The sequence below is a fragment of the Balaenoptera borealis genome (genome assembly GCF_965194805.1).
Source record: "Balaenoptera borealis genome assembly, chromosome: 15".
NCBI lineage: Eukaryota > Metazoa > Chordata > Mammalia > Artiodactyla > Balaenopteridae > Balaenoptera > Balaenoptera borealis.
The window spans coordinates 71,278,230-71,303,026 of record NC_138871.1 but is presented as its reverse complement, the minus strand read 5'-3'; the positions used below and the strand labels follow the sequence as shown (position 1 = coordinate 71,303,026).

The window sequence follows — 24,797 nt, the reverse complement described above, 5'->3', positions numbered from 1 at the left end:
AGTGGAATAAATAGTTTTAGTGGCTATAAATGTAGAGTTTGGAAAATGGAACTATTAAGTGTGCTGTTTGCACCCGCTCTGTGGCCAGGCTTGAGCTTGGTGCAGAGCAGATGCCCAGCGGATGTCTGTTTCTTCGTTTGGGTAAGTATCCATTCAGCAAAGTGTTACCAAAGCCCTCTAGGTACATGGCAGGCCCTGGGCTGGGCTACAGAGATGCAGGAGACTGGGAGCCTCCCAGGTTAGATGTGAAGAACCAACTGCAACTTGGGGTTGTCATTGTCAGAGAGAGGAATGCCCTGACCTCTGACCTAGAGAGTGCAGGGAAGGCTACTCAGTGCAAGGACATTTGAGCTGGGCTCTGCAGGGTGAGTAGGAGTTTGCTGAGGAGCCACAAAGTGGGGAGAACAGCTCTGTTTCCTTGGGAAGGAGGAAACCATTTGAATGAAACATGAGGCATTTGGCCCTGCTGCAAGGTGAGCCCTCCCATCAGGCAAACATGGCTTCACCACTATCAAATAACTGTGGAAGGCCATGGGGGCCCTGTCTCCACATCTGTTAGGGAAAAATAGACGTTATCTAGGCCGGAGGTTTTTCCAGTCAGGGATGTGTCCTGACATAAGGTCAGAGGTGTCGAGCCTGAATTTCCTGACTCCTGGGACGGTTGCCGCATGGGGCTGAGGGGGGTCCTGAACAGCAGTGTCCCAGCCCTGTGGCCCTGCAGGAAACCAGCTGTGAGAATGGGGTCCATTTGTGGTCATTGAGGAGACCTCGGCCAGGCTCTGGCTTTAGCCTGGGTCTCCGTGAAGGGCAGAGGTGTGCCTGGGTTTTCCTCCTGAAGGCCCACGACTGGGGCCGCCCACAGTTTCCCAAGCGATGCCCTCCCCCAAGCAGCAGACAGCACCCTCAGCCCTCACCACCCCCAGGACGGACACCGAAACACAGGATGCAGATGCCGCGTTTGGCCAGGGTGCCCAGCTGACTTCTGGCTTAGTCTGATGTGTGCTCAGGGACCTGAGGGGCATCCTTCCCCAGAGCTGATTAAGATGGGTCCCTCCCTGGAGCCCAGAGTCACGATGCTGTGTCTGGGGTGGCCATCCAAGGTGGCAGACAGAGCGCTGGGCAGAGGCAGGGCAGTCTGGGCCCTGCTCTGTCTACAGTACTCTCTATGATCTTGGCCCTTTTCATATTGTGGCCTCAGTCTCCTCCTCTGTAAGATGGAGAGATTGAACTAGAAGGTCTCTGAGGTCCTTTAACTTCGATGTGGCCTCAAACAGCTGCAACAAACAGTGGGTACCGGGCCTTTTATCCCTCACTCCCCAAGCATCATGGCCAGTGGTCTGGAAGGACCCCGAAGAGGTTCAGGCGCCCATGACGGCAGCTGAGCAGAGAGCGTGCGCACAGAGAACCCGACTCTGGCACGTAGCACCCGGGCCAGGTCTTTCTCCAGGAGCTTCAGTGTCCCTTGTATAAGATGGGATTGATGGTGACAACTTCTGACAGTGTGAGAGTCAGAAGAGATGATGCACCAAAAACGTTTACAAGAGTGCCCGGCACGCAGCAAGTGCTCATTAATGGTGCCAGTGCCACCACGGGCTGGGGCTGGAAGGAGGTGGCCCTGCCCCGGGGCTCTGGCCTGGGAAGCATCTGGGACCAGGCCTCAAGGGGTGCGAGGTTCACTCACAGGCACTGCTGCGAGCAGCACAGGAGGACCTGGGGTGCTATTCCTTTCACAGGGTGGCCCCTGGCCAGACCTGAGTCTGGCTGGGATCTGGACTGGGGTTCAGAGGGGGCAGCACTGCATGTCATCAGGCTGGGGGTTGTAACGGGCGGGCCAAGGTCACGCCGGCTGGTAGCCCTTTGTGTCCCTTGCCTCCCAGCTTCTCCTGTTGGGCCCCATGGGGCCGGGGCCCAGCCTCTGCCACAGTTCGGAGGCCCCTTCCACACCTGGGGCCCCGGGCGCTGACCTCGTTGTAGTAGGGGCAGTTAGTGGACTCCTTCATGGAGGTGAACTTCTTGTCGTCGCCCACCTCCACGCACACCACGGGGTCCATGTTCAAGCCCACCAGCTGCCGAGCCTCGATCACCGTGACGCTGACCTGCGGGCAGGCAAGAGGGGGAACGAGCAGGAAAGCGGGTGAGGTTGGATCTGGTCCTGCAGGAGTCGGGGCCTGGGCAGCGGGCTGGAAGGTGCCGGGAGCCAGCACCGGATTTGGGTGCCAGTCTGCCTGCCGCACATCCGCTGGTGATCCTGGGCTCTTTCCCCCACAAAGCCTCGCTGTCCTCATTTACAAAGAAGGGACGTGGCTAGATCACCTCCAAGTAGGTGTGCAGCAGAATTACCAGGTGGGAGGGGAAGGATGGTGGGTAAAGACCCTGAGGCCCCTGGCCACACTCCAGACCAACCCAGTCCAGTCTTGGGGGAGGGGTGGAAGGAGTGGCGTCCAGCATCCATATTTTTAAAGCTCCCGGGTGATTCCACGTGCTTCAAGTTCTCCCCGGCATCAATGGCCCTGCCTCACCGAGGGCTGCAAACCTACCTCCCAGGTTTTGTGCACTCCGGGATTAAGCTTTCTAAGTCTCCATTAACATGCATTTAATTTTCTGCTCCAGCATTTCTCATTTTAAGCCTGCAGGCCTCTGACATCTTTTTTATTTCTGGAATTTGGCACCCTTTCTACATTCCTGGCTCCTCTTCTTTTGTTTAATTTCTTTGAATGCCCAGTGGGGCTTTGGTGCCCACCTGAGCACACCTTTTTTGCCTTGATACTTGCATGTTGTGTGCATTCTGTATCTTTTTCAGTGGCGTCCACCTTTCTGGAATCTTATTTCTATACTGGGAAGCCCTTTTTCAGTTGTTTATCCATTCAACAAAAATTTGCATATATATGTATATATATATATAGAGAGAGAGAGAGAGAGAGAGAGGTAGAGACGTGCGTGTGTGTGTGTGTGTTCGTGTATGTGTTTGTGCACATACTTTTCCTGAACTCTCATTGTAAGCCATCAGTTCTTGCTTTGGATCTGGAGGTGTCAGTGGCCATGGGGGGGCCATGATAAATAGGAAGAGGCACAGACTCGGGGTTGCTGGAATGACATTGAGCCTCAGTTTTCTCAGCTATGAGTGGAAGACACTACCTATCTGTAAGTTTGTGTGAGGGTTGAATGAGACAGTGTGCATAAAAGTGCTTCATAAACAGTAGACAGGTCTAGGAAATGTGAGCTCTTGTTATAAATGGCTTCTCAAATAGAATTTACTTTCAGTTAAGTGGCTGGTGTCCCAAACAGATAGGGTCGTGTGTGACGTTTAATATTGTTTCATTTAAGTCTCTTGAACTTGCATTTTAACAAAATAGCTTATGTTGAGCTAGTATTAGCATTTGCCTCAGCACTCTTCTTATGAAACTGTATGAGTTGCTTTTTACCATTCTCATCTTGGAGAGTTGGTATTTTAATTGCTGTGCTTTGATGCAACTACTAAATATGATTTTACTCAAGAGAATCATTCTCCCTTTTCATGAAAAAGAATAGCCATGAAAATTATCATCCACTGCGTCCATCAGATATTTATATATCTTATAAATATCCGGAAGGCCAAGAAAAATCCACACAACAAAACTAGCGATGTTAAAAAAATAAAAACCCTGATGACAACGAGAACATTACCAAGCAAGTATATAGAACCGGAAACTGAACATTTACTAATTGAAGTAATACTTGAACTATGAAAACAAGCATTTCTATGTGGAATGAGGTTCCAAAGGGAACGGAACTGAGAATCTGGAGCTCTGAAGGAGTTCAATAATCACTGTTTCTTCAGGGAGCTAAAAGGGAAATAGAGCCAGCTCTGAGAAGTTTACTGTGAAGAGAGTAAACAGACACTAGAAGTCCTTCCAGAACATTCTTTGCGTAGTAGTTTATAGAGTTTTAAGCTCTATGAAACTTTATACCAAAGATTTTTTTAAGAGCTAATTTTTTCCCCAAAGCTAACCCATCCCTTTTCCTCCATTAAAAAAAAAAAAAAAAGATTTTCTGTAAATCAAGACTGGGAAGTAGACAAACACAGTTTTGGCATAATAAGGTAGTAAAGATATGCCATCAGGAGATTAACTTTTGCAGTGTGAGAGGTTGGCTGGTTTTTATGTTTTTCACCTAGAGACTCAGTCGTAATGATAACCTTTTTGCCCCCTGCTCCTTTTCAGGACCCAGAGTTCCCACCTTCTTCCACTGAGCAGAGCCAGTAATGGTGGACGACCCTAGCTGGAAGCTCTGACACCAGGCAGGAAGCAGGTAGGGAGGGGAGGACACAGGGCTGAAAGGAGAAAGGGGTGGGGCAAGGGGAGGAGGCTCCAGTGCGTGCTCTTTGCAGGCTGAAGGGTGGCCTGAGGGGTACCCTGGGAGTGCACAAAGGAGGTCGCGGCCTGGTGTTGGTGGGGGAGGGGAATGCCAGTCCTGATCCCGCCCCCCCCCCCCCCCCCCCGGTGCTCTATGGAGGAGAATGTATCATTTGGACTTGAAATTAAAAAAAACAAAACAATAAACTCTGAAGAAGAGGATTTCAGTCATCAGCAGAGGACTCCATCTTTCCATGATGGAAGAGGGGGAGGCAAATAGAGCCACTAAGGGACCAACTGACCAGCTGACCAGGGAAACTCTTTTGGTGACTGACTATTCCATCTTCTCCTTCCAAGATAAGGGACATAATCCTCAGGTGACTTCATGAAACTCATCGCAAGGAACACTGCTGAGTGTAAATCTATACCTCTGTCCTGGGAGAACCCAAGAGTCATGGTGCTTTGTGACCTGCTTCTAAGGGGTCTGATTGGGCTGCAAGAACATTGCTGGGAGCTGGAGGTGAGAGGTGGTGGACCCCTTAGTACTGCTCTTCTGAAACATCCTTTATGTTCCCTCGTCTCCAGGTGACAGAGATGTGACATGACCAGTTGTGCATTTTGAGAATATCACTCCAGTGGTGGTGTAGAGCATGGAGTGGAGGGGGCAATATGAGAGCAGGGAGATCAGGTAGGAAGTGGCCGCCATATTGCACTTGAGCTGGATAAATGACGTGGAGGTGAAAACTGGAGAGATGTTTGGAGATGAAAATGTATATGGTCTTGGTGGCAGGAAGAGAGGGTAGAGGAGAGACTCAAGACTCTGTGACCCGCCAAGAACATCCCTGCCAAGTGCCAAGCTCCAAGCTTTGCCCACTCTGATGGGGAAACTGCATATTCACAGGGAGGAAGCTGCAGCTTCTTGCTTTTGAGATGCCAATAATCAGGAAAGGGTTTTCGCATTACATGCATTCTAAACAGAAGAAACAAAGGGCCTGAGTACACCATGGTCTTTTCACCTTGGGACCTCCTTACAGTGCTACCCAATCTTTAGGATGGTTCTGAGCCCTGAGGATCCTTCCTGAATCTGAGTTCAGCTAAGTGCCTCTGGCTGAGGTCTTTCTAACTCAGCAAAGCCAAGTTCTCCAAGAGAGTGAAGTCCTTCTGATAGGTTTTCTTGCTTTATACGTTGTACTTATTGAAAGCAAGAATAATTCCACATTTGCATCCTCACAACTCTCTCTCCAAGTGTGTTAACACTTACAGTTGAGATGTGAATCAACCTGTCAGGGAATACTGTGTTACCAGGTCCAATACAACTGTTTTGTTCAGTTCAGAATGTTTACAAAGTCTTTGGAGGCTGACTGTCTGGTCCATTTAATAAAAGTCTCTGTTAGGAAGCGGTTTGAAAGAGCTTTTGAAAACATGCAGTAGGTAGTAAGCTAAAGATGAACAGGGACCAGAGGGAGAGACTGTTCAAAAGGCTTAATTAGAAAGAAATTAGTTGCTCTGATTATGCGGTAGGACACCCTCAAGTTTGAACCCTGTTTCTAGCTTTGAATAACTGTGTGACCTGGGGCAAGCTCCTTACCCACCCTGGGCCTCAGTTTCTCGCCTATGAAATACAGTAATACTTATATTTGAGTGGTTGTTAAGATTACATTAACTTAAGTGGAAAACATACCTACCTAGTCTAGTGCCTGGCACATAGTAAACCTTCAAAAAAATAACAGTTACATTAGCAGCAACAATAACGATGGCACCATTTTCTATGTGTCTTTACATGGCGGGCTCGTGACACTGCAGATTGAACGGTATCTGACTATGGGGTCTTTGTTCTTTGGAAGTTTTTCTCTTCTCAGAACACAGAGGAGCAAAGCCTTGAGCCGAGCGTCCTGGAAAAGCCCTCAGAAGTGTTAGGACATTCTGTGCTTGGGTTTTGGCAGAGAGGTGAGGAGGTGACATTCCCAAACCTCCAAGGAGCCCAGTGGTGTGAGGTTGTCTGAAACCACAGGGGCAGGTCCGCTTGACACTGCCTGGGGCTATTTTTCAAGCCCCTGGGAAGATGGTCACCGACTGGATGAAAACAAACCGAAGCAAGGATTCAGAGAGACAAGGTGCATCCTTGAGGAAATATGACCAGATGTACCTGATACAAAGAAAGCTGGTGTCAAGTCCTCAATATTATCACCTGAGTGAGGTGAGGTGGGCTGTCCTTAAAGAAGGTAGCATGGGGCCTGGGAAATGGGTATCAAAGATAAAGCCCTAACCCGGGAGAGGGGTTTGCTCTGATTCTGGGGCCTGGCGCTGGACCTAGGCAGGAAGTGCAGTGGCAGTCAGGTGAGGTCTCCTGAAGGCTCTGCCCTCCCGACCAGCCAGCACACTCACTCAATCCTAGGAACGCCCAGCAGTCTTTTCACCTACATCTGGGTCTTGATAGCTCCTAATGAAGGGTCCAGAGGAATTCGTGGTCCTTGGGCCCTTCTTGTTCGCAGTTTATAAATAAGTACTAGGTACTTCCGGCTTGTACATTAGCCTATCGTGAGTTATGTTAGTGTAACTCAGTCTCTCAGGCTCCGATCAACTCTGGGAAAAGAGACAAAATTGAGGGTGTGGCCCTGCAAAGCTGAGGATGAGGCCCCAGGCTGGGAGGGCTGCACTGGGTCCTGCTGTTCACGTGGCTCTCTCCCCGCAGTTCCCAGCCATGCTCATGCCCCATCCTGCCTGCACTGTGGCCACATTAGCAATCTTATAGCTGCAAATCTCTCCCTATCTCAGCCATTTGGTCTCCAGTTTTAGAAACATACAAATAAAAAAATTAAGTGTTAATCTCAGAAAATACAGAGAAGCAAAAAGAAGAAAAAAACACCCATATTCTCAGCATCTATAGATAGCCAGGATTGACATTTCTTCCAGCATCAAAATAATACAAAGCAACAATTTAAAAAAACACACCAAAATATCTTTCTTCAGAGACACTTATTTAAAAAAAGTTTTTTTTGGATGCTCTTTGGTCTTTTTATGGTTTTTCCAGGTCCCTCTCACTTTATAAAGATGGTTACAAAATCCTAGGAGGGCTTTGACCAGCATAAGCAGAGTTCTCAAGCTGCTCTTTGGGTTTGTACTACTTATGACACTGCTGTGAGTGCTTTCCAGGAACAAGCTTACTTTGGTAACATATATTCAGCTTGTGGTTCTCTATGACCCTCAGATCCATGCCTTCAGAGTCTATAACGCACATCTGGCCAGAACCCCCCACTAGAGAGAGTCGGAAAGGCATGCGGCCTCTAGCTGCCCCACCTACCTGGTAATCCATGGGCCGCCCGGCACTTGGCTCCATCTTAATGTCTGGCTTGGATCTGAGGAGGGGAATGTACTGTCAGGCTGGGCGTAAGGGGACTGTTTGCAGGGGAGGAGGGCACTGGCAGTGGTTAGACCTTGGAGAAGGGCAGAAGGACAGAATCATGATCTTCAAACACTCCAGGACTGCCAAACAGAATGGGGATCAGTTGGTCTCAGAGGCTCCAATACAGAGGACTAACCAATGGCAGAAGTGATAGGTAGACAGACATTAGGTCAACAGGTTCAAGTGTGGGCTGGGCAGCTCCGTGATTTCCCTTTGCCCGGATGTGTTTAATGATCTGGGAACAGGCTCCTGCCTTTGCAGGGTGAGAGGTGAGGGAGACATCCAGGAAAAGAAGAAAGGGGCAGGGTTAGGAAGGAGCTGTCCATGGGCCCTGATTCTTCCCCACCCAAATTCCAAACATAGCAAGCTGGGTCCTGCCTGACCTGGTGAAGGTAACTGGGGCTGTGGGGTTCCTGCCAACTCACCGCTTGTTGGAGACGTTGGTGGTGAGAGCTGTGACGGAAGCTAGTGACATGGAGTCAGGATCCAGCCCATCCCCCAGCCGAATGGCCAGACGGTCAAGGTTCTCCATCTCCAGTACTGCCGGTTCATCTGGGGAAGAGGGAGGGCCAGTTAGGTGGGCTGGATGGTGGGAGAGTGACTGTATTTCCCTTTCTGCTTTGCCATCCAGGGAGCTGAGTCAAATTCCAGGTTTACTTGGTAGCATCTGCTTAGAATGTTATGGTCTGCATATTTGCGGTGTTTCTGGCCTAATCGTGATCTCTGATTTTAACTGAAATTGCACCTGGTCTTGCTTTTTACTTTTAATTGAATGTAACTCACTTATGCAAGCACTGAATATCCTTCGTGGAAGAAGGTCAGGAATAAAATAATCCATACTTATGTACCTCCTGTGCCAGTAGCTACCATTTACTGAGTGGCTATTATGTGCCAGGCACAATGCCAGGCACGTTATACATATATCTTTAGTCCTCATAATCCTCATAGTCACAGCCTGGCAAGATAGGCACTATTCTCATATAACCAGATGAAGAAACTGAGGCTTAGGAAGGAACTTATCCATGTAAAACAGCTGATGGAATTCAGAACCTAACCCTGTACTGATGTGTATTAATCCAATGAGATGAAGGAATGACGATTCTGAGAAGCCACCCAAGGATGGTGGGTTTGAGTCTCAGCCGGCAGCTCTACCCTCTCCAATCGAGGAAGGCAAAAGGCACAGCTGGAATTCGCATGGGGGCAAAAGACAAAGAGAGAGATTCTGGGGCCAGTGGGCCACACAGGGGATGCTGGGAGGGAAGCCAGGAGCCCTGAGGATGGGTGTGTGATCTACAGACCTGGGTTAGAAAGCTACACACAGCTCCCCTAATACACTCCATTTCTCCCCTGTCTTCCAACTGTACTCCCTGCCTCCTCTTAAATAGCTGTCTTGCGCCCTCCCCAGCCTGCTGCTCCGGTGGCACCAGTGCCACAGGCCACTCCAGTCTTCCAAGACCCACCCTGCCTGTCCCCCCCAGGGCCGTCCCTGCAGCCTCGTGAGAGGTCACGGGGAAAAGGCAGGAGAGCGAGTCCTGCCACGGAGCAAGCATTCTCAGGACTCTGATTTTCCCCCAGAAACAGGGAATTGGCCAAATAACTTTCTTTTTTTTTTTTTGTTATTCCCGCCTCTAATTAAAAATCTCTATGCTTCTGTGTGGAGAAGAAAGAATGAGAGCAAAGACGGCAGGATGAGCCCAATAGACTGAGGGGCTCTGCTGCTCAGTTCTAGACCGCAGGAAATGCGCTACCCACCTTCAGCCCTCGGAGCGCCCCCTTCCGGAGGACCACTCTCAGAACCCGGCTTCTCCGTCAGCCAATGAGAGGCCAGGCCCCTCCCAGGTGGATCCGCCGGCCAATAGCAGGAGAGCCCGTTGGGGCGCTGCCCGCGGAGAGGAGGGGTTTGGTCACCGGAGGGGAGAGAGGGGCCGCCTGGACCGTGGGCAGGGGCACGCGTCCATACCTTGTCTTTGGGGTTCCTCTTTGTGAGGCCGGTTCTTGCCGAGCTTCATGGCGGAAAACACGCTCCTCCCGGCTCTGTGAGAGGGCCGCCAGAATGAGGTGGAAGGAGATAGACGCCGGGAGGAAGACACACAGACATAGAAGAGCAAAACCCGAAAGAACACGTAAGGGAAAGGGAGATCCAAGCTCCAGCCCCTCACCTGCCGGTTCCAAGATATATTGGGGGCCAAATTTCCCAAGTTGGGAGCCGTGAGGGGGAATTGGGGCAGAGGGAACCCCACCACTTCCTCCTTCCCCATGTCTTCACACCACTCAGGAGCAGGTCGGGGTCGGCGACCAGTAAAGGCGGCCTTCAGGTGGAAAGAACCGTTTCAACTGGAGCCCCTCGGGGTCCTGATCCCAGCCCCCTCAGTCCAGTCTTAGAGCTCTGAGCTCTGCCAGTGCCGCCAAGTTCATCCTCCCCGACCGTGCACCCCACCTCGGCTGAGTGGAAAGAAAACCAGACAACCAGAGAGAAAGCGTCAGAACAGAAGGGCAGAAACGGGACTCAGAGGCGCAGAGGCTGGTGAGCAGGTAGGAAGTGCGGTTGAAACTAGCTGCTTAGTTCTCAGATGGCTCTGGTGCTCGAAGCCGGCCTTGTCTTTCCCAACCTCTCTGTGCCTTTGGATTCTCCTTGGTCCCCAGTGAAAAGAAGGAGATGGGCCCTTTCCCGTCTCTATCTTTGGTCCTGGCTTTGCCCCTTCTACCTGTCCCCTCTCACCACAGAACCTACCCCCCCAACCAACCCCCAGGAACGTATGGCAGACTCCATAGTTCCTACCTCTTCCTCTGGTTGGTGTGGCCTTGTGCCCCCAGGAGAAGGGCCTTGCAGTCAGGGGGGCTGAGGGAAGGGGGCAGGGGGTCCTCACTGTCCCCTCAGTGATGTCCCCGCAGCTGAGCTTGTGATCCCTGGTCCAAGAGGGACCAGGAGTAGGATTAACAGGCAGTAAAGTGCAGTATTCCATTACCCCATCAATATTGCATGAGCTGGACACCTGACTCCGTCCACTTCCCATTCTCCCTCCTTCTGGCTGTGCCCCTGTCATCCTGAGCCCCATTCCTAGGTGGGGTGAGGTGCAGATTCCAACCCTGAGCTCACCTACAGCAGCAGAGCCCACCCATCTTTGGGTCAGGCATCTCCTTGTGGAGGTTTGGCTATGGTTCCCTGAGAACCCCTGTTCTTTTTTTTTTTTTTTTTTAACATATTTAAAAAATAATTTAATCTCCACAGCAAGCTTTGAGGAGGATACTATTGACCACAGTTTAGAGTTGAGGTTTGAAGCAGTTAGAAAAGCTTTATTCCATTGACCACATCTTATTATCTGTAATGAAGAACCCCTGTTCTTTATGCTGGGTCATGTGAGATTGGAGAAAACCTTTCTGTCCTTGTAGAGATGGCCTAGAAATCTCAAGCCCCTCCTCCCCTCAACCTGGCCCTATCCTAGCTCTAGGCCTTTTCTTTACTCTTCATATACCTGGCAAGACATGAAGAGGAATGTGTCTGTGTCCCAGTGAGAGAGCGACTGAGGACCACCTCTTTCATGTGGCACCAGCTCACAGTTTAAGAAACACTGGCATCTTCATGATTTCCTAAAAAGGCACGAGGCGGATGAAAGAAGGCTGGGGTAGCACTGATCTCTTCACACTATCCAGCATCATGTTATCCAGGACATATCAACAGGAGGAAAGGGAAAGAAGGCACTCTAAAAAAAGAAAACTGATGCCTTTGGAGTTATCTTTAAAAGTTTCTCCCCAACAAGAGATTATATAACCTTTCTTGAGCCACTAATCTGGGCCAAAGTCTTTTCCAGATGTTTGCTCATTTCATCTTCATAGCAGTCCTGGGAGGGACATATGCTTCTCCTCGTTCAACCCATGAAAAACCTGAGGTTCAGAGAGCTGGGATTGAAGCTACCACCTCCCAGGCTGGCAATACTTCCACTGCATCCTCGCTGCTGTGGGATTGCACTTCTCTGGGGGTGTGAATCCCGTCCTGACCATTTGGAACTTTGGCAGAAAGTCTCCATGGGGCCAGCGCAACTTGCAGATGGGGACGTCATCTGTGAAGAGTCCCATGGACCGGGCCCATGCTTACAGAGAGGAGGCTCATTCAAAGTAATGTAAGCATCAAGCCATTTTGGGAAGAGAAGGCTACAAATATTAAATTACTGGTGACCTAACACTGCACCAATGAGCCCATTAAAAACAGTCGTATGGTGGTGAGAAAGGAACCATCCCACCTGGCTTACAACGAACCATCCTGTGAGATTTCTCCCTGCTTGGTGGCCTTGAGGGCAGGGGTGCCGGCCATACTCTGACTCTTGCAACAGGAAGTGAGCCTAGTGTGGGCCCTCCCTCTGCTTCCTGTCCAAGCGTTTGGGTTTCCTTTCCTCCCAGCCTTGCTGCTCTCCTGCCTTACCCAGGAGGGCCCTGTGCTGACCGTGTACAATCACTTCTTAGCCATTCCTGGGCTGTGTCATCCTTAGAGTCCCCAGCCCCAGTTCGTGTGTGACTTACACGCTGCCATCACACAGTCTGTTCCAGCCACACAACCCCAGTCCCATCCCACCCATCCCCCCCCACCCGCCCTAATGTCCCCGAGGAAAGTGCTCTGAGATGGTAGGTCAAAGCCATGTATGGGGTCAGAGCAGGCCCTGCCTGCAGAAGCCAGCCACTCTGCATTCTGATCCCAGATCTGGTCCTGCTGCCTGAGGCCCAGAGGGGGTTTGGGTAGCAGGGAATTGCGGATTTCTGATGCTGGTCCCAAGGACCCATCCAAGTGGAAAATGGCCTGGGGCTTCCCTTGGGCAGTTATGGCCCTTGAATTTGAAAGTCACTCTAGTCCTTAAAACAAACATATTTGGAAGCAAAGATTGAGACTTTAAAAAATCTATACTTATCAGACCATTGTCTACCAGACCCTAAAGCAATTCAAAGGAGAAACCTCTCTCCCCAGACCCTGCATGATTTTAACCATCTCAAGTGGATAAGTTCATTGGTGGGATTCCTGTGTGCCTGGGATTATCTCAAAATGGTGACATCCCTTTATAGAAAAATGCATACTATGTAGGGCAAGTGTAATTCCCAGAATTCTTACTGTAGGCTCTGCACCTATTCATTTCTCTTCAGAGACTAGCTCTTCATTCCTGTGAACTGTGGGCAGCAGAGCATGATGTCATCGGCTATCACTGCCCTTTGTAATTTTCTACTTGATGACACATCAGAATTCACTGCGCATCAGTTGCCCATCATGCCTGCTTCTCTTGGCAAAGGGTAAAGGTTATTCTTGAAATAAATGTTAACTTAATCAGGGAATTTTGAAGATTATCCACTTGTATTAAAGACTTAGATTTCAAAAAAGGTAAATTGTTGATTAGGTTACTGATGTACTGATGTTTCTTTGTTTTAAATTCTGCATTTGGTCTAGATGGTTCTCCAGTTACTAAAGGTATAATATGGACAGAAACAGACAAAGAAAACAAGCCAATAATCAACTTGGTGAAAAACCACTTTGCAACCAAGTGGCTCCGTATTCGTGGCTGTCTGAAAGCCTGAGAAGCCGGAGCCGGGGAGGTGGGCCGCTCAGGACCCTCTGAGGGCTTATGATCACATTTGGGCTTCCCCATTGCTGGATTCATGACAGTCAGAATGATATGCACACACAATTTAGATAGCTATTTCTCTCTAGAGAGAAGTCTAGTTAATTCACTCATTTTAAACTCTTTTTTTCATTTATGGACCTAACGATGTCTTTGCTGGTTCCATGGCTAAGAATGTCTTTGTGGTTGGGTAATGCACCTGGGGTCCTAGGGGAGAGCTTGGAACTATCCAGTGATGACTTGGAAACATTCGCCAAATTAAATTTAGTGAACTGGGTCTCAGTCAGGTCTCTGTGTTACTGTGGAGGTTGTGACTTAGAGGGGTGGGACTGGAAATGAACCTCAGGCCATGGCTGCCTGGGGCTTCTGCCCTCCGACTGCCTGCAGTGGAAACTGTCACGGCTCATTAGCTCAGGCCTCAGGTAATTGGGAGAAACAAACTCCTACCTAAGAGACACAGGGCTTATGGTTCTCTCTTTCCTCTTGTTTCTCCTCAGGAGAGCTAGAAACTAACCAGTTTTGCCCCACAATAACCCTTCAGAGATTTAAAACTGCTCCCACAGCCTTTCTTCTTCAGGCTAAAGAATTTCAGCTTGTTTAATCTCTTCTTAGAAATCCCATTTTCCTACCCTTTCAATCATCCTAAGGCTCTACACATTAAAATAAGAATGAATGCCAGTTTACTCATCTCATCTGTGAATTGGACATGGCAGGACATTAGGGTGGGTTTGTGCAAGAGAACCAGCATTTACTGTGGGCCTACTACATGCTCGCACTGTGAGGCACCCCTTAGTACAGTTGTGTCCAAAGGGATCAGGCCAGCCTGAATCCCTTGGGGGTCTGGCCCAGGACAGACTGGGGAGCTGGAAATCAAGAAGGGTCTTAGAGCATCACCGATCTCAGACAGAGAGCCTGGGAGACCGGCAGGTTGGTTGTGTCTCATACGGGCCTTTTATGTCTAACTGTCCATGCAAAAACCTGACCCTGAGCCCTCTCCCTAAGTGGGACCCCCAGCTCAGCAGTCTGATGTCATCTCCCACACCCCCCAAGATCCTGTTCCCTGGCTCCCTCTCCAAGTCCGGCACATGCTCTCTGCCTGAGGCTTCTTCCCTTGCTTGTAACCTGGCAAACTCTCCGATCCTGCAGGTCTCTGGGCCCGAATTTCCCCTCACGGTGCCATTGCCTTGTTGTCATGCTTTTTGCTCGTGTATAACAAGCGGGAGCTGGAACTCAATATGCTCTTGTTAAACGAGACTGGGAGTCCCCGGGATCTTAATGCAAGCAGATGCCCCAAGCCCACACCAGTGCGCATCACTTCAGACCCCTATACAAATAATCCTGCTGTCGCCGTGATATTGTCTTGTCGACTAATTTTTAACTTATTGGGACCACAGTTTTGAGCAAATCTCTTAACATCTCTGGGGCTCAGTTTCCCTATCTGGAAAATAAAGACCACATTCCTGGCTTTTCAGCTCTTGTTGATGTGTTCGGAGAATTAAATTTAGAATATAGTCAAGTGCTGTAAACTTACTGGGCCTATTGGAAACCCTGGGTTGGGAGTTAAATTCTCTGGGTTTTAGTCCCAGCTCTGCTCCTCTTCTGGAGTCGCTTGCTTCTGGGGCTCAGCTTTGTCATCTGTAAGAATGGGTGTTGGAGCAGAGGCCGCTCCAGTGTGGTCAGCCCTGACTGCCACTGCCCTTGTGAATTCCCTGTGATGCTAGAAGGTCCTTGAGATGATGCAAGCTCTGGGGAGGCTGAAAGACGCACTTGTCACCCCCCAACCTTGAGACTTTCCAATACCTTGTGGCGGCCCCTCCCATCTGGAGTCCCCTGGGGAATGGAGATGGTGAAGACCACCAGAGAGGGGTCATCTCTCCTTAGCTTTCTGGGCTCCATGCTCCGGCCACATCCTGTGGCCACCCGGTGCCCACAGTTTGTCCTTCTTGGGCCTCCAGCACTGTGTGTCCACCAGCCCAGCCCTGCCTTGGCTCTGTGGGAGAGCCATTGGCATCTTGGGCCGTCCCCACTCCCTCCCTCACAGGGAAAGCTCGGGGCCTGCCCACAGGCATGGGGGATGGAACAGGGAAGTGGAGGAGGAATCAAGACACTGAAAGGAGGGAGGAGGGAGTGGAAACCAGAAGGCCTGCACCCACCCTGACACCTCCCCGTGCCTCGCCCCCATGGCCAGATGGAGAGACCTCCCTCGCCCTGCCATCACCCGGTGCTGGCTCCACCACTGCTCCGGGCCCCCCGCCATCTGTACCCTGTGCTGAGGACCCTTCCCTCTCACGAGCCGCACGGGCTCCACCCTGGCCTCGGCCACCTACTTGTGCTCGCCATCTCTGCCTCCCTTGGTCTTCTGTCTGCCTTTGCTGAGTCGGGGGAAGAAATGAGGAGACAAGGGGATGTGTGTGAGAGGGTGTGAACCAGAGACACTCGCAGACTTAGCCCCTGGCCCTGCTGACCCCCACGCTCCCCAGGGGCCTCCTTGTCCCGGAGAGCCCTCACCCCACAGCCTCTCACTTAAGCAAGCCTAAGCCTGCTGGGTAGGGGCCCCATGGCCCAGGCTCTGCCCTGGGGAGGAGGGGAACTGTGGTCCTGATTCTTGGGGAGGAGCTCACAGGAGTGGGGCTGGTGGCCACTGTCCCACTGACCCCAAGCCTAGGAGAACCTGGGGCCCTGGGGAGGGAGGAGGCCTCAGGGTCCCCGTTGATCTTCTCCCCCAGGTTAGGGTCTGGTGATTTCTGAATGTGGGTTGCAGGTTCCACAGGGAACACAGGGTTAGATGAGCCTGGCTACCGTCCAGGCCTGGGCCACCCTGCTCTCCTTGCCACGCCTGATCCCCTCCAATAGAGTGGGGGGCTCCCAGCTCTGAGGGCCTCGGAGAAGAAAGGTGGGCCAGGGAGGTTCTGGGCCTGTAGTTGTAAGTGAGCTACTGCTCCAGGGCTCAGAGCAGGGCTCCTCCTCCTCCTTAGGGAGGCTTCCAGAAAGCCCTTCTGGAATGTTCTCTCAGTGCTTCCCTGATGCTGTGGCAATGAGGATGAGGGAAAGGAAGTGAATAACAATTAGCAATTTTTTCCTCTCCTCACACCCTGTCCTGGCACAGACCTTGCCCAGGTAGGCATGCCTCCAATCCCTCACAGCTCAGGTCCTGAAGGCCCAGTGGATCACAGCTGTCCTTTCCATCTGGCCAGCTGGCCAGTTTGTACTTCCTTTCGAAGGAGTTAACATCAGCGAGGTCTCTGGCTACCGCAATTGGCTGAGACCACCGAGCAGAGAACAGAGAAGGGGAGACTGTCTCAGCAGCCCTGCTCTGGCCCCGGGCCTGGCTGGGGGTCTGGCCAGGCCTGGGCCCCCACTGGGACCCGCTGAGAGCTGCGTGGGCTCCAATGATCTTTCGAGAATGAAGGCCGAACGGGAGATTTACTGGCCCCAACCCCACATGAATCCAAGTGGGGCTGCCTTTCTCTGAATTATTGATCCAGGTTTCGAGGGAAATTTGTTTTTTTGTCTATTATTTTTTAAAGAACTGGGTGACCCTGAAAAGTTTGAAAATCTTTGCAGTAGAGGAACTGGAAGGGGAAGTGTATCACCTGGGAGTGGGCAAGGGTGGGTCAGGAAGGTGGAATTTGTGTATCTAAATGATAACATCTGACCCTTTTTCTCTTTCCCTTTGGGGGTTTGCTCTGAAATGGCAGAGAGGTGTCAGGTTGGCCCAGCGGGGGCCCCCTCGGGCACACAGCAGGCCAGAGAACAGTGTGTACCTGCAACCTGGCAGCCAGCGCCTGGCACACGCGTGCCCTACCCCTCCTCACGCGCTCCAGGCCCCTGGGCCGGCTAAGAGGCTGCACACAGGTCCACACACTCAGTGTGGAAATGCAAAAGGGAAAAGACCCTCTTTCTGTGAAAAAATAATACTCTTGTGATTTTACTACAAGCACTGTTATGACTGCAACTAACATTAATAACTGCACAGCCCTGCGGTGAGAACTTAAACATCCCTTGACATATTGATGCCAGCCGTCTCACAAGGTGGTATCATTATCCTATTTTCCAAACGGGGGAGCTGAGACTCTGCCTGCCCTTAGTCACTCAGCCGCAAGGGGTGGGGATGAGAGGTTTGACCTCACGGTCATCCTTGTTGCTAGGGGACCTCTCCGTGAAGCCCTGGTTGGGCCTGACTTTCCTCCTAGAGTCTACATTGTGTTTTTAAGTGTCCCAGCCTGGCCAGGTAAGTTCTGTTCCTCAGCCAACACACACACACACACACATACATACACTCTCTCTCTCTCTCTCTGCCACAGTTTCACTCACCTCTTCCTCAAGCTCCCACCCCCATCACTCTGTGTGCACGCTTAGAAGGAGCCATGGAGGCTGGCGGGGGGTGTGTGTGTGAACGAATCAATATGGCAGCCTCTGGGGGACTGAGGGTTTTCCGGGATCTTAGTGCTTCACGGCGTGAGGCCTCACTTGAGCACTCAGACCCGGGCAGGGGGTGAAGAGGACCCCCACCTCAGGTGAAGCGACTGAGTTTGGGAGGAGTCTCCTGAGCACTGCTTCACCCCAGATCTCAGCATGGCCTTGACCCCGGCTCCTGCAGGCTGCTTGGGAGCGGCTGAAGCTCTGGAGCTCAGCCTGGTGGAGGGAGGCGGGGGAGGGTCTGTGGGCACCCCGCACTCTGGGGGTGAGGCTGGGTGTGTTGACCCCACACACACACGTCTCTGCATACCCCAGGGCACATGCCCCATGCACATCTCTGTCAGAGCCCCCAGGCATGCACACAAGCCCGGCTGTCCCCTGGCCCCAGGCATAGGAGGGAGGTACCTTCTTCTATGGGTCTCCACTGGAGTAGAAGAATGATCCAGAAGGAGAACAAGAAATGTGGCCCGCTCCCTCCCTTCCCCCAGGATGAGACCCCGCAGAGAGAAGCCCAGCAGGGACACCAGGAAGGGGGGTTGGGCAGAAGGAGGGCTGGAGGGCCAGGCAGGTGGAGAAAATGAGGAGGAGAGTCGCGGAATACAGGGAGTGGAATACAGGGAATCCGAGAAGCCCAAAGTCTCTGAAGTGCAGTTGTGAGATTAAGGCTGGGTTCCCTTGTTTGTCCTTTCTAACAGGGGGTCCTTTGCCCAGAACCTGGTGGCGTGTGCAGCTCCCTGGTGTCATGGAGCGAGAGAACGTATGTGCAGGTAAGCGTGAGAAACCCCCCCGGGCATGTGTGTGTGTTCAGGGCCAAAGTCTCCTCTCTCTTCAGACAACAGGGCAGATGTACACTGACACGCAGGGGCCCGGAACCCTGATTTTGTGCTTCTGAGAGCAAAGTGCGCACGGGGTTAGTAGTTCATTCCTTCTCTGCAACACTGACAGCTGGGGGGGGTGAGGGAGTCCTGTGAGCGAGTGAGACCCTGGCCCGGGCCCGAGCGGCGGTGAAGCTACGGCTGTGGGCAGCTTTGTTGGCAGAGCCCTTGGAGTAGGGTGGGGTGGGCCAGAGCTGAGAGGGATCTTGGGCCAAAAGGTCAGATGCTGCTCAGGGTAGAACAGGTTGTGGTGGGGTAACATGGAGACTGCGGAGAGGGAGAAGGAAGGAAGGGGACACTGGCTGAGCACCGGCCACGGGCCAGCACTGTGGTGGGCAGCTCACGTGTATTATCTCATTTGACCCTAACACTCCTGTGAGGCATCAGCACCCCCATCTTACAGGTGGTAAAGTGGGGCTCCAAAGGGCATAGCTGGGATTTGAGCCCTGTGCTCTCCATGGCACCGCACTGCCTCCTGGGGCACTCCTGGGCATATTGTGCAAAGAGCCGGCTGAAATCAGAGGCTGCTGATTTGGAGGCAGGGCCTACAGAAGCAGCCAGAGTGGCTCAGAGGGCCTGACTAGGGCCTGGCCCTGCTGGAACCATGGGAGGAGACCGGCCAGGGCCTGGGCCTGATGGAACCATGGGAGGAGACCGACCAGGGCCTGGGCCTGATGGAACCATGAGAGGAGAGGGTTAATGGGAGGGTGGGTGGTGGTGGGTTGGGGGCTGGGGGACTGCTCAGGCAGAGCTGCCAGTAGACATTCCCTGAGGTCCAATGGGAGGAACTTCCGGGAAGATACTTAAGGCCTTGGAAGTGTAGAGGAATGTCTGCAGAGCCCCTTCCAGGGGGTGGTGAGGGCAGATGGCAGGAGCCCAGCCGGGGGGACCTAGGCCCTGCAGGGAGACCTCCCCACATCAGCCTCCTCTGCCCTGCACGGAATGGATGCCTCATGCCACCAGTCCTGCGCCTGAGGCTGCTTCCTGCCCCTCACTCCACCAGCCCCCCGACCCCTCCAGCAAGCACCCCACCCAGCCACATCACACAGGGAGGAATGGATTCCCACACCAGACGCCTGTGGATCCAGAAAAGCAGGTGAGAGACCGTTGCTTACTAGCAATGAAGTTTTCTTGTTGGGAAAACAACACAGAGGCACCCTGTAGATTGGACACCTTGACCTACAAAGCGATGTGCCTTCCCAGGAGGGGCTGGAGGGCAGGGAGCAGATGTGGGCGAAGGAGGACTTGACTTGGAGTCAGAGCCTGGGCACATCCATCCCTTCCTTCTCCCTGTTCCTTCGTTGGCCAAATGTTTTCTGGAGGGCCCTCTGGCCCAGAAGACAATGGCTTCCTCTCAGACCCCAGAGCTGACGGGCCTGGCTGGCTGGCACTTACGTGAGGAGAGTGAGACATAACACCTATGGCTGCGAGGCCAAATCCGGGTTCCCCTTGGAACCGTGCATTCCTTGACCCAGAGCTCATTGGCCCATGAAGGCAGCTAGAATTAAACCACAGGAGAAGCCCAGATTCTCTAAACCAGCTCTACCTTCTCCTCACCCCTCTGCCCTCCCCCCGCCCCCAGCCTGCTGGGTGCATGGCCAGGCCTGGCCAGAGAACGTGTGGCAGTGGCACCACCCCGAGGCGCTCTCAGGGTCTGGGTTGGCAGCCCCAGTGCAGCTGGGAATCTGCGCACACACCCACCCAGCCCCTCCAAAGCAGGCCGTGGACCCCGGAAGACAAGGAGCTCTGACTGCGGTCGTCATCCTCTCCCCATTCCCAAACCCTGGGATAAAATTTCCTGCTCCTGCTTCCTGCTGCTGCTGGGGAGGTGGGAAAGCCAGGCTATAATGTGAGGGAGGATAGAGGCACCCTCTCCATCTCCGTATTCCTGGGGCCCAGGACGGTCTGCAGGTCCAGGACCAAAGCCCCTCATGCTTGACTGCATCGTCTCACTGTTCCCTCCATCAACACCCTGGCCCACTTGTGTGGGATGAGAGAGAGGACCTGGCTGGGCATTGCCTGAGCTGCAGCGACCCCAGACAGGGCTGCCCTCTTGGCTTCCATAGCTCCAGAGAGCTGTTCTCCATGCGTGCTACCCACGGGACCTGGAGAATCCCTGGGTCCCTCAGGATGTCAGAGTTGGAGGGCAGCCAGGATGCTCAACCCATTCCTGTTACTAACCCGGAGGGGCTAATGACTTTTCCAAAGTCAGTTAGTTAGTGGCAGTCAGGATGCGACTTAATGGGACTCAGCTCTCCTGATTTGGAGCCAGCGTTCCTTTCCCTGCAATTGATGGCTCTCACATGGCGTCCAATCTGTGCCCAGAAAGCCCTTTCTTAAAGCCCACGTGTAGCGCAGACAAGCTCTTTTCTCTACGGGGACAGAGGATGGGGACCAGATGGTACCCTTAGTGCCAGCATCCCCACACTCCCCACTGCGTCCCCGCTCCTCTTTTCACCATTTCCAGCCCGATTCCTAACCCTCTGCATTGTCCAAGAGCCTGTTCATCACCAGCCCTTACGTGGGGTAGTACTTGGCACCCCAGTTACAGCCTGACCCTCCATTATCCCTCAGCTTTCCCGGCAGCAGGGTGGGGGTTCCCATTTTCCTGAGCCCCCTTGTAAGGGTAGGAGTGACTGGCCAAGGGTCACGAGGCTGGTAAGAGGCAGAACTGGGACACAGACCTGTGTCTCCTGAGGCCAGATTACACGCTGTCTCTATGATACCCAGCCTGGAGTCTAAGGAGAACGGTCTCCAAGCTGGCCTGGGCGATGCCACCCACCTCACGGCTGACCTGGAGTCACAGGTCCGGCAAAATTTGCCACAGGCATGGTTCCTTTGGATTTACTATGATTACTCCCCACCTGGCTCCCAGGGTCTGAAGCTTGTATATGTCTGGGGGGCGGGGAGGGGGGCGGGAGTGGTTCAAGGGCAAAGAAGGAAAATATATTTATACAATAAAAGTATAAAATTCAGTTACCCTAATTTAGCATCTATGTTTTTTCAGAACAAGTACTGAATCAATTTTACTTGGAAAGGACAGGGTGGAAGGAGATGGGAGGGAGATGTTTCCAATGGGAGGGGAGCATACCCGCCTCTCCAAACCCACCCCCATCCTTCAGATGCACCGCTGACTTACCTGTGTTTTACACATTATTCTCAGTGACCTAAGAACCTGCGGACAGTGTTTTACCTAGAGTTTGTCTCTCTGGGCTCTGAGAGTAATACAGTTGCGTTTCCTTTTTTTGTAAAAATAGTGCATTTGGAACGAGTAGGCCTGGACACAGCATCCTGTCCTCTGTGTGTGACTGGACAGTTGAAGGTGTGAATCCTGGACACCTAGGGTGTTGGGATGCGGTCCTCTCAACAGAATAGAGGCCAGGTCCCAACCAGGACCGTTGGCTTCACTCTGGCAGGAAGCAGCCTCCCTTTCTTGGGCCTTCCCCGGCTGCCTGGGGCTGGTCTGGCGCTGCTGGGTCTTGGGCCAGAGAGATCAGGGCCTCCTCCTGTCTGCTCTTCCCATTCTTTGAGGAGGCAGGAGGTCTAGCCTCTTCCACCCATGTTAGAGCCCACCCTCCCAGAACTTTGCCTCCCTCCGGGTAGCGGGGAGGCCTGGCCCCTCAGCCTGATCGCAGACACCCTGCTGCCTCCCCAGTGAGTTCTGGAGTCGGGGGGCAGGGGATGCTGCAGAAACACTTCCCCTCCTCGCGTATGTCCCTCCAGCAACTCAGGTCTGTGCTCCGAGCCCAGGCCTCGAGGGGCCTTCCAGGGGAGCAGGCCCCAGGCATCCTCCCTGTGTCTTTGGGGGCAGAGGGCCCAGCCCGTTACCTCCGGAAGCTCTTCTCGCCCGGCGGCCGAGCACTGGGGCGGGAGCCAGGGAGCAGCCCATCTGTCTCCTGGCTGTCCTTCTCTTCCTCGTGAAGGGACTCATCCCCCAGGAAGTCCCCATCATCCCAGGAGCCCACCGTGCCGTCTGTGGCCTGATACCGGACCTCCACGCACAGGCTGGTCTGGAGGGAGAGATGGGCGGTGAGCGGCTGGGACGGCAATAACAGTCATAATCCTGTGTTCTCCGCTGCTCTGTGATTTTACAAGGTGCTTTCACGCCCTTAACTTACTGGAGGAAGGCAAGCTGGGTACTATCCTCCCCCCACTTTCCCGTTTTGCAGATGAGAAAACAGAGGCTCAGAAAGACTGACAACTGAATGGGCTGTGGCTCCAGATCCTGCTGCACGTGGCTCTCCTCCTCCCTGGTGCCCGAGGTGGGGGGCCCACCCCAGGCAGCTGAGCCTGGGCTGGGGGTGGGCCGAGTCCACTGGACACATAGTCAAGAGCATCCTCCAGTGTCCCCATGGTGTAGGTCACTCTCTCGTCCTCAGAACCAGGGCTGCCTGCGGGGACCAGGGGTGGCCTGTCTGAAATCAGCTGACTTCCCCTCGCTCCTGATGCTCTCTCGGGATTTGATGACATGAGCTGAGAATGTCCTTCAGGAGAGGAGCCCAGGCCCTGGACACCCTCAAAGGCGTGAGGTCAGCACTTCTTCCTGCTCACCTGACACCCACCCTCCTAATCTGGAGAGGATGGGAGCTCGAGGTCACCATGGGATTTTCTCTGTGTCCTTGGGCCACAAAGCAAGAAGCCTTCTCTTAGCTCTAGCTTCTCCCCAGTGCGCAGAGAAGACCCATCCTCGTCCCTTCCTCAGCCCGTGTGGGTGCTAGGAAATCTTCTAGACATGCTTTCCCTTCCTCCAGGTCAGGGGTTGGCTTGCTCCAGGACCACTAGGCATGTGGTCCTCTGAATGCCCAGGCTTCGATTTCCCCAGGGAAGAAGTGTCTTGAGCCACCAAGGCACCGTGGGAATTTCTGCCCCACCCTTGGCACTCCTCAGAGAGGGTTCCTTCCATTCTGGCTCCCTGTGGCTGCAGTCCTGCTTCTGAGGCTATTCTGCTGGCTACTACATAGGGTCATATGCGGGCCCAGGGTTGGGGAACCATGGTACAGCCCCATTTTACATATGGATAAACTGAGGCCAGGAAATAATAGCTACTGATCTTACTTTATATATTTATTGAGCACTTACTATATGCTTAACTGTTCCAAGCACTTTCTGTGCATTCCCATTTAATCCTCAGAGCAGTCCTGTGAAGTCGATACTGTAATTTTGCTCACTTTGCAGATGGTATGCAGCCAGCCCACAGTTAGTGGGTGGCCTAATGAATGTTTGTACCCAAGGGCTGTGTTCCTCACCACTAGGCTCAACTGCCCAGTGGTGGGCATCGATGAGCTCATGGGGACAGATGCGTCAGAGCAGAGCCTGGGGTCTGGGCGTCCCGATTGGTTTATTTCCTTCCTTTGTTTGAACATGTATTAAATGCCTACAGACTGTTCGTCATTAGTACATGTGTGTTCCTGTTGGAAGTGCTGGGATGGGATGTGACAGATGAAATAGAAAGAGGGTCCCTGCCTTCACAGAAAGGCTAGTCTTAGATGCCAAGGCAGGCATGCAGAGTGAAGGTCATGCCCAGGAGTGGCCAGCAGGGCTCAGACTGGCTTTCAGATGACGAGAGACACGTCTTTAGTGATTCCTGAGCTGGGTCCAGATGGAAAGGCCCCTGGGGAGAGAAGGGAGGGCATCCCCCCATCGCCTTCTCTTGTACTCTCACTGCAGGAAGGACTGCAGTGTCCACCTTGGGGCCCTATCACGCCCCAAGGGCTCTGGCCATGGCTGCCAGGCTGAGGGGCTCCAGCAGAGTCTGACCTGAGTCTCCTCCTCACACCTCATCTCCCCGCCCACAAGGAGTGCTCCCCAGACCACACTATGTGCCGGGGCAGGGAGGCCAGCAGGCCCCCAGGTGACCCGTAATAGGCAGGCCCAGGGACTCTCTGGGCACCCTCACCTGGATGATCGCATTGTTGTCGTCAATCAGCATGTCGGTCACCTCCACGTGGCCCTCCTCCACCACCTTCTGCAGCACCATGCGGAAGGTCCCGATCAGCCTGTGAACGGCAGAGGGGGCGTGGTCTTCATGGTTTCACATGAAGAGGCCAGAACGAGGGGCAAGGCTGACATCCCGAGAGGCTGTGACTGGCCGGCAAGGGGACGAGAGGGCTGGCTCAGGCTCCCGGCTGGGGGTGGAGAAGGTGGCCCAGGAGCTGGGGCTGGCCAGGGTGGC

General features: G+C 53.0%; 1 protein-coding gene and 1 long non-coding RNA gene across 5 annotated transcripts in view; one reads left to right on the top strand and one right to left on the bottom strand.

Annotated features, from left to right (window-relative positions):
- The window catches only part of OTOF (otoferlin), an 89,140-nt gene that overhangs the window by 29,648 nt on the left and 34,695 nt on the right, over positions 1-24,797 (bottom strand). For 3 of the 4 annotated variants that reach the window (XM_082357063.1, XM_082357064.1, XM_082357066.1), the window contains exons 4-9: positions 24,522-24,621; positions 22,454-22,635; positions 9,695-9,768; positions 8,160-8,286; positions 7,633-7,687; positions 1,965-2,096 (exon numbers count right to left, since the gene is read on the bottom strand). In XM_082357063.1, coding sequence (XP_082213189.1) covers positions 1,965-2,096; positions 7,633-7,687; positions 8,160-8,286; positions 9,695-9,768; positions 22,454-22,635; positions 24,522-24,621 — 670 coding nt within the window. Of the gene's footprint in view, positions 1-1,964; positions 2,097-7,632; positions 7,688-8,159; positions 8,287-9,694; positions 9,769-15,658; positions 15,704-22,453; positions 22,636-24,521; positions 24,622-24,797 lie in introns of all 4 variants that reach the window. The other variant, XM_082357065.1, reaches the window with a different exon arrangement.
- On the top strand, positions 8,200-24,010 carry LOC309611976. The gene is made up of 4 exons (XR_014234869.1): positions 8,200-9,857; positions 10,010-10,266; positions 18,446-18,517; positions 22,795-24,010. It is a non-coding gene; the product is annotated as an uncharacterized lncRNA (long non-coding RNA).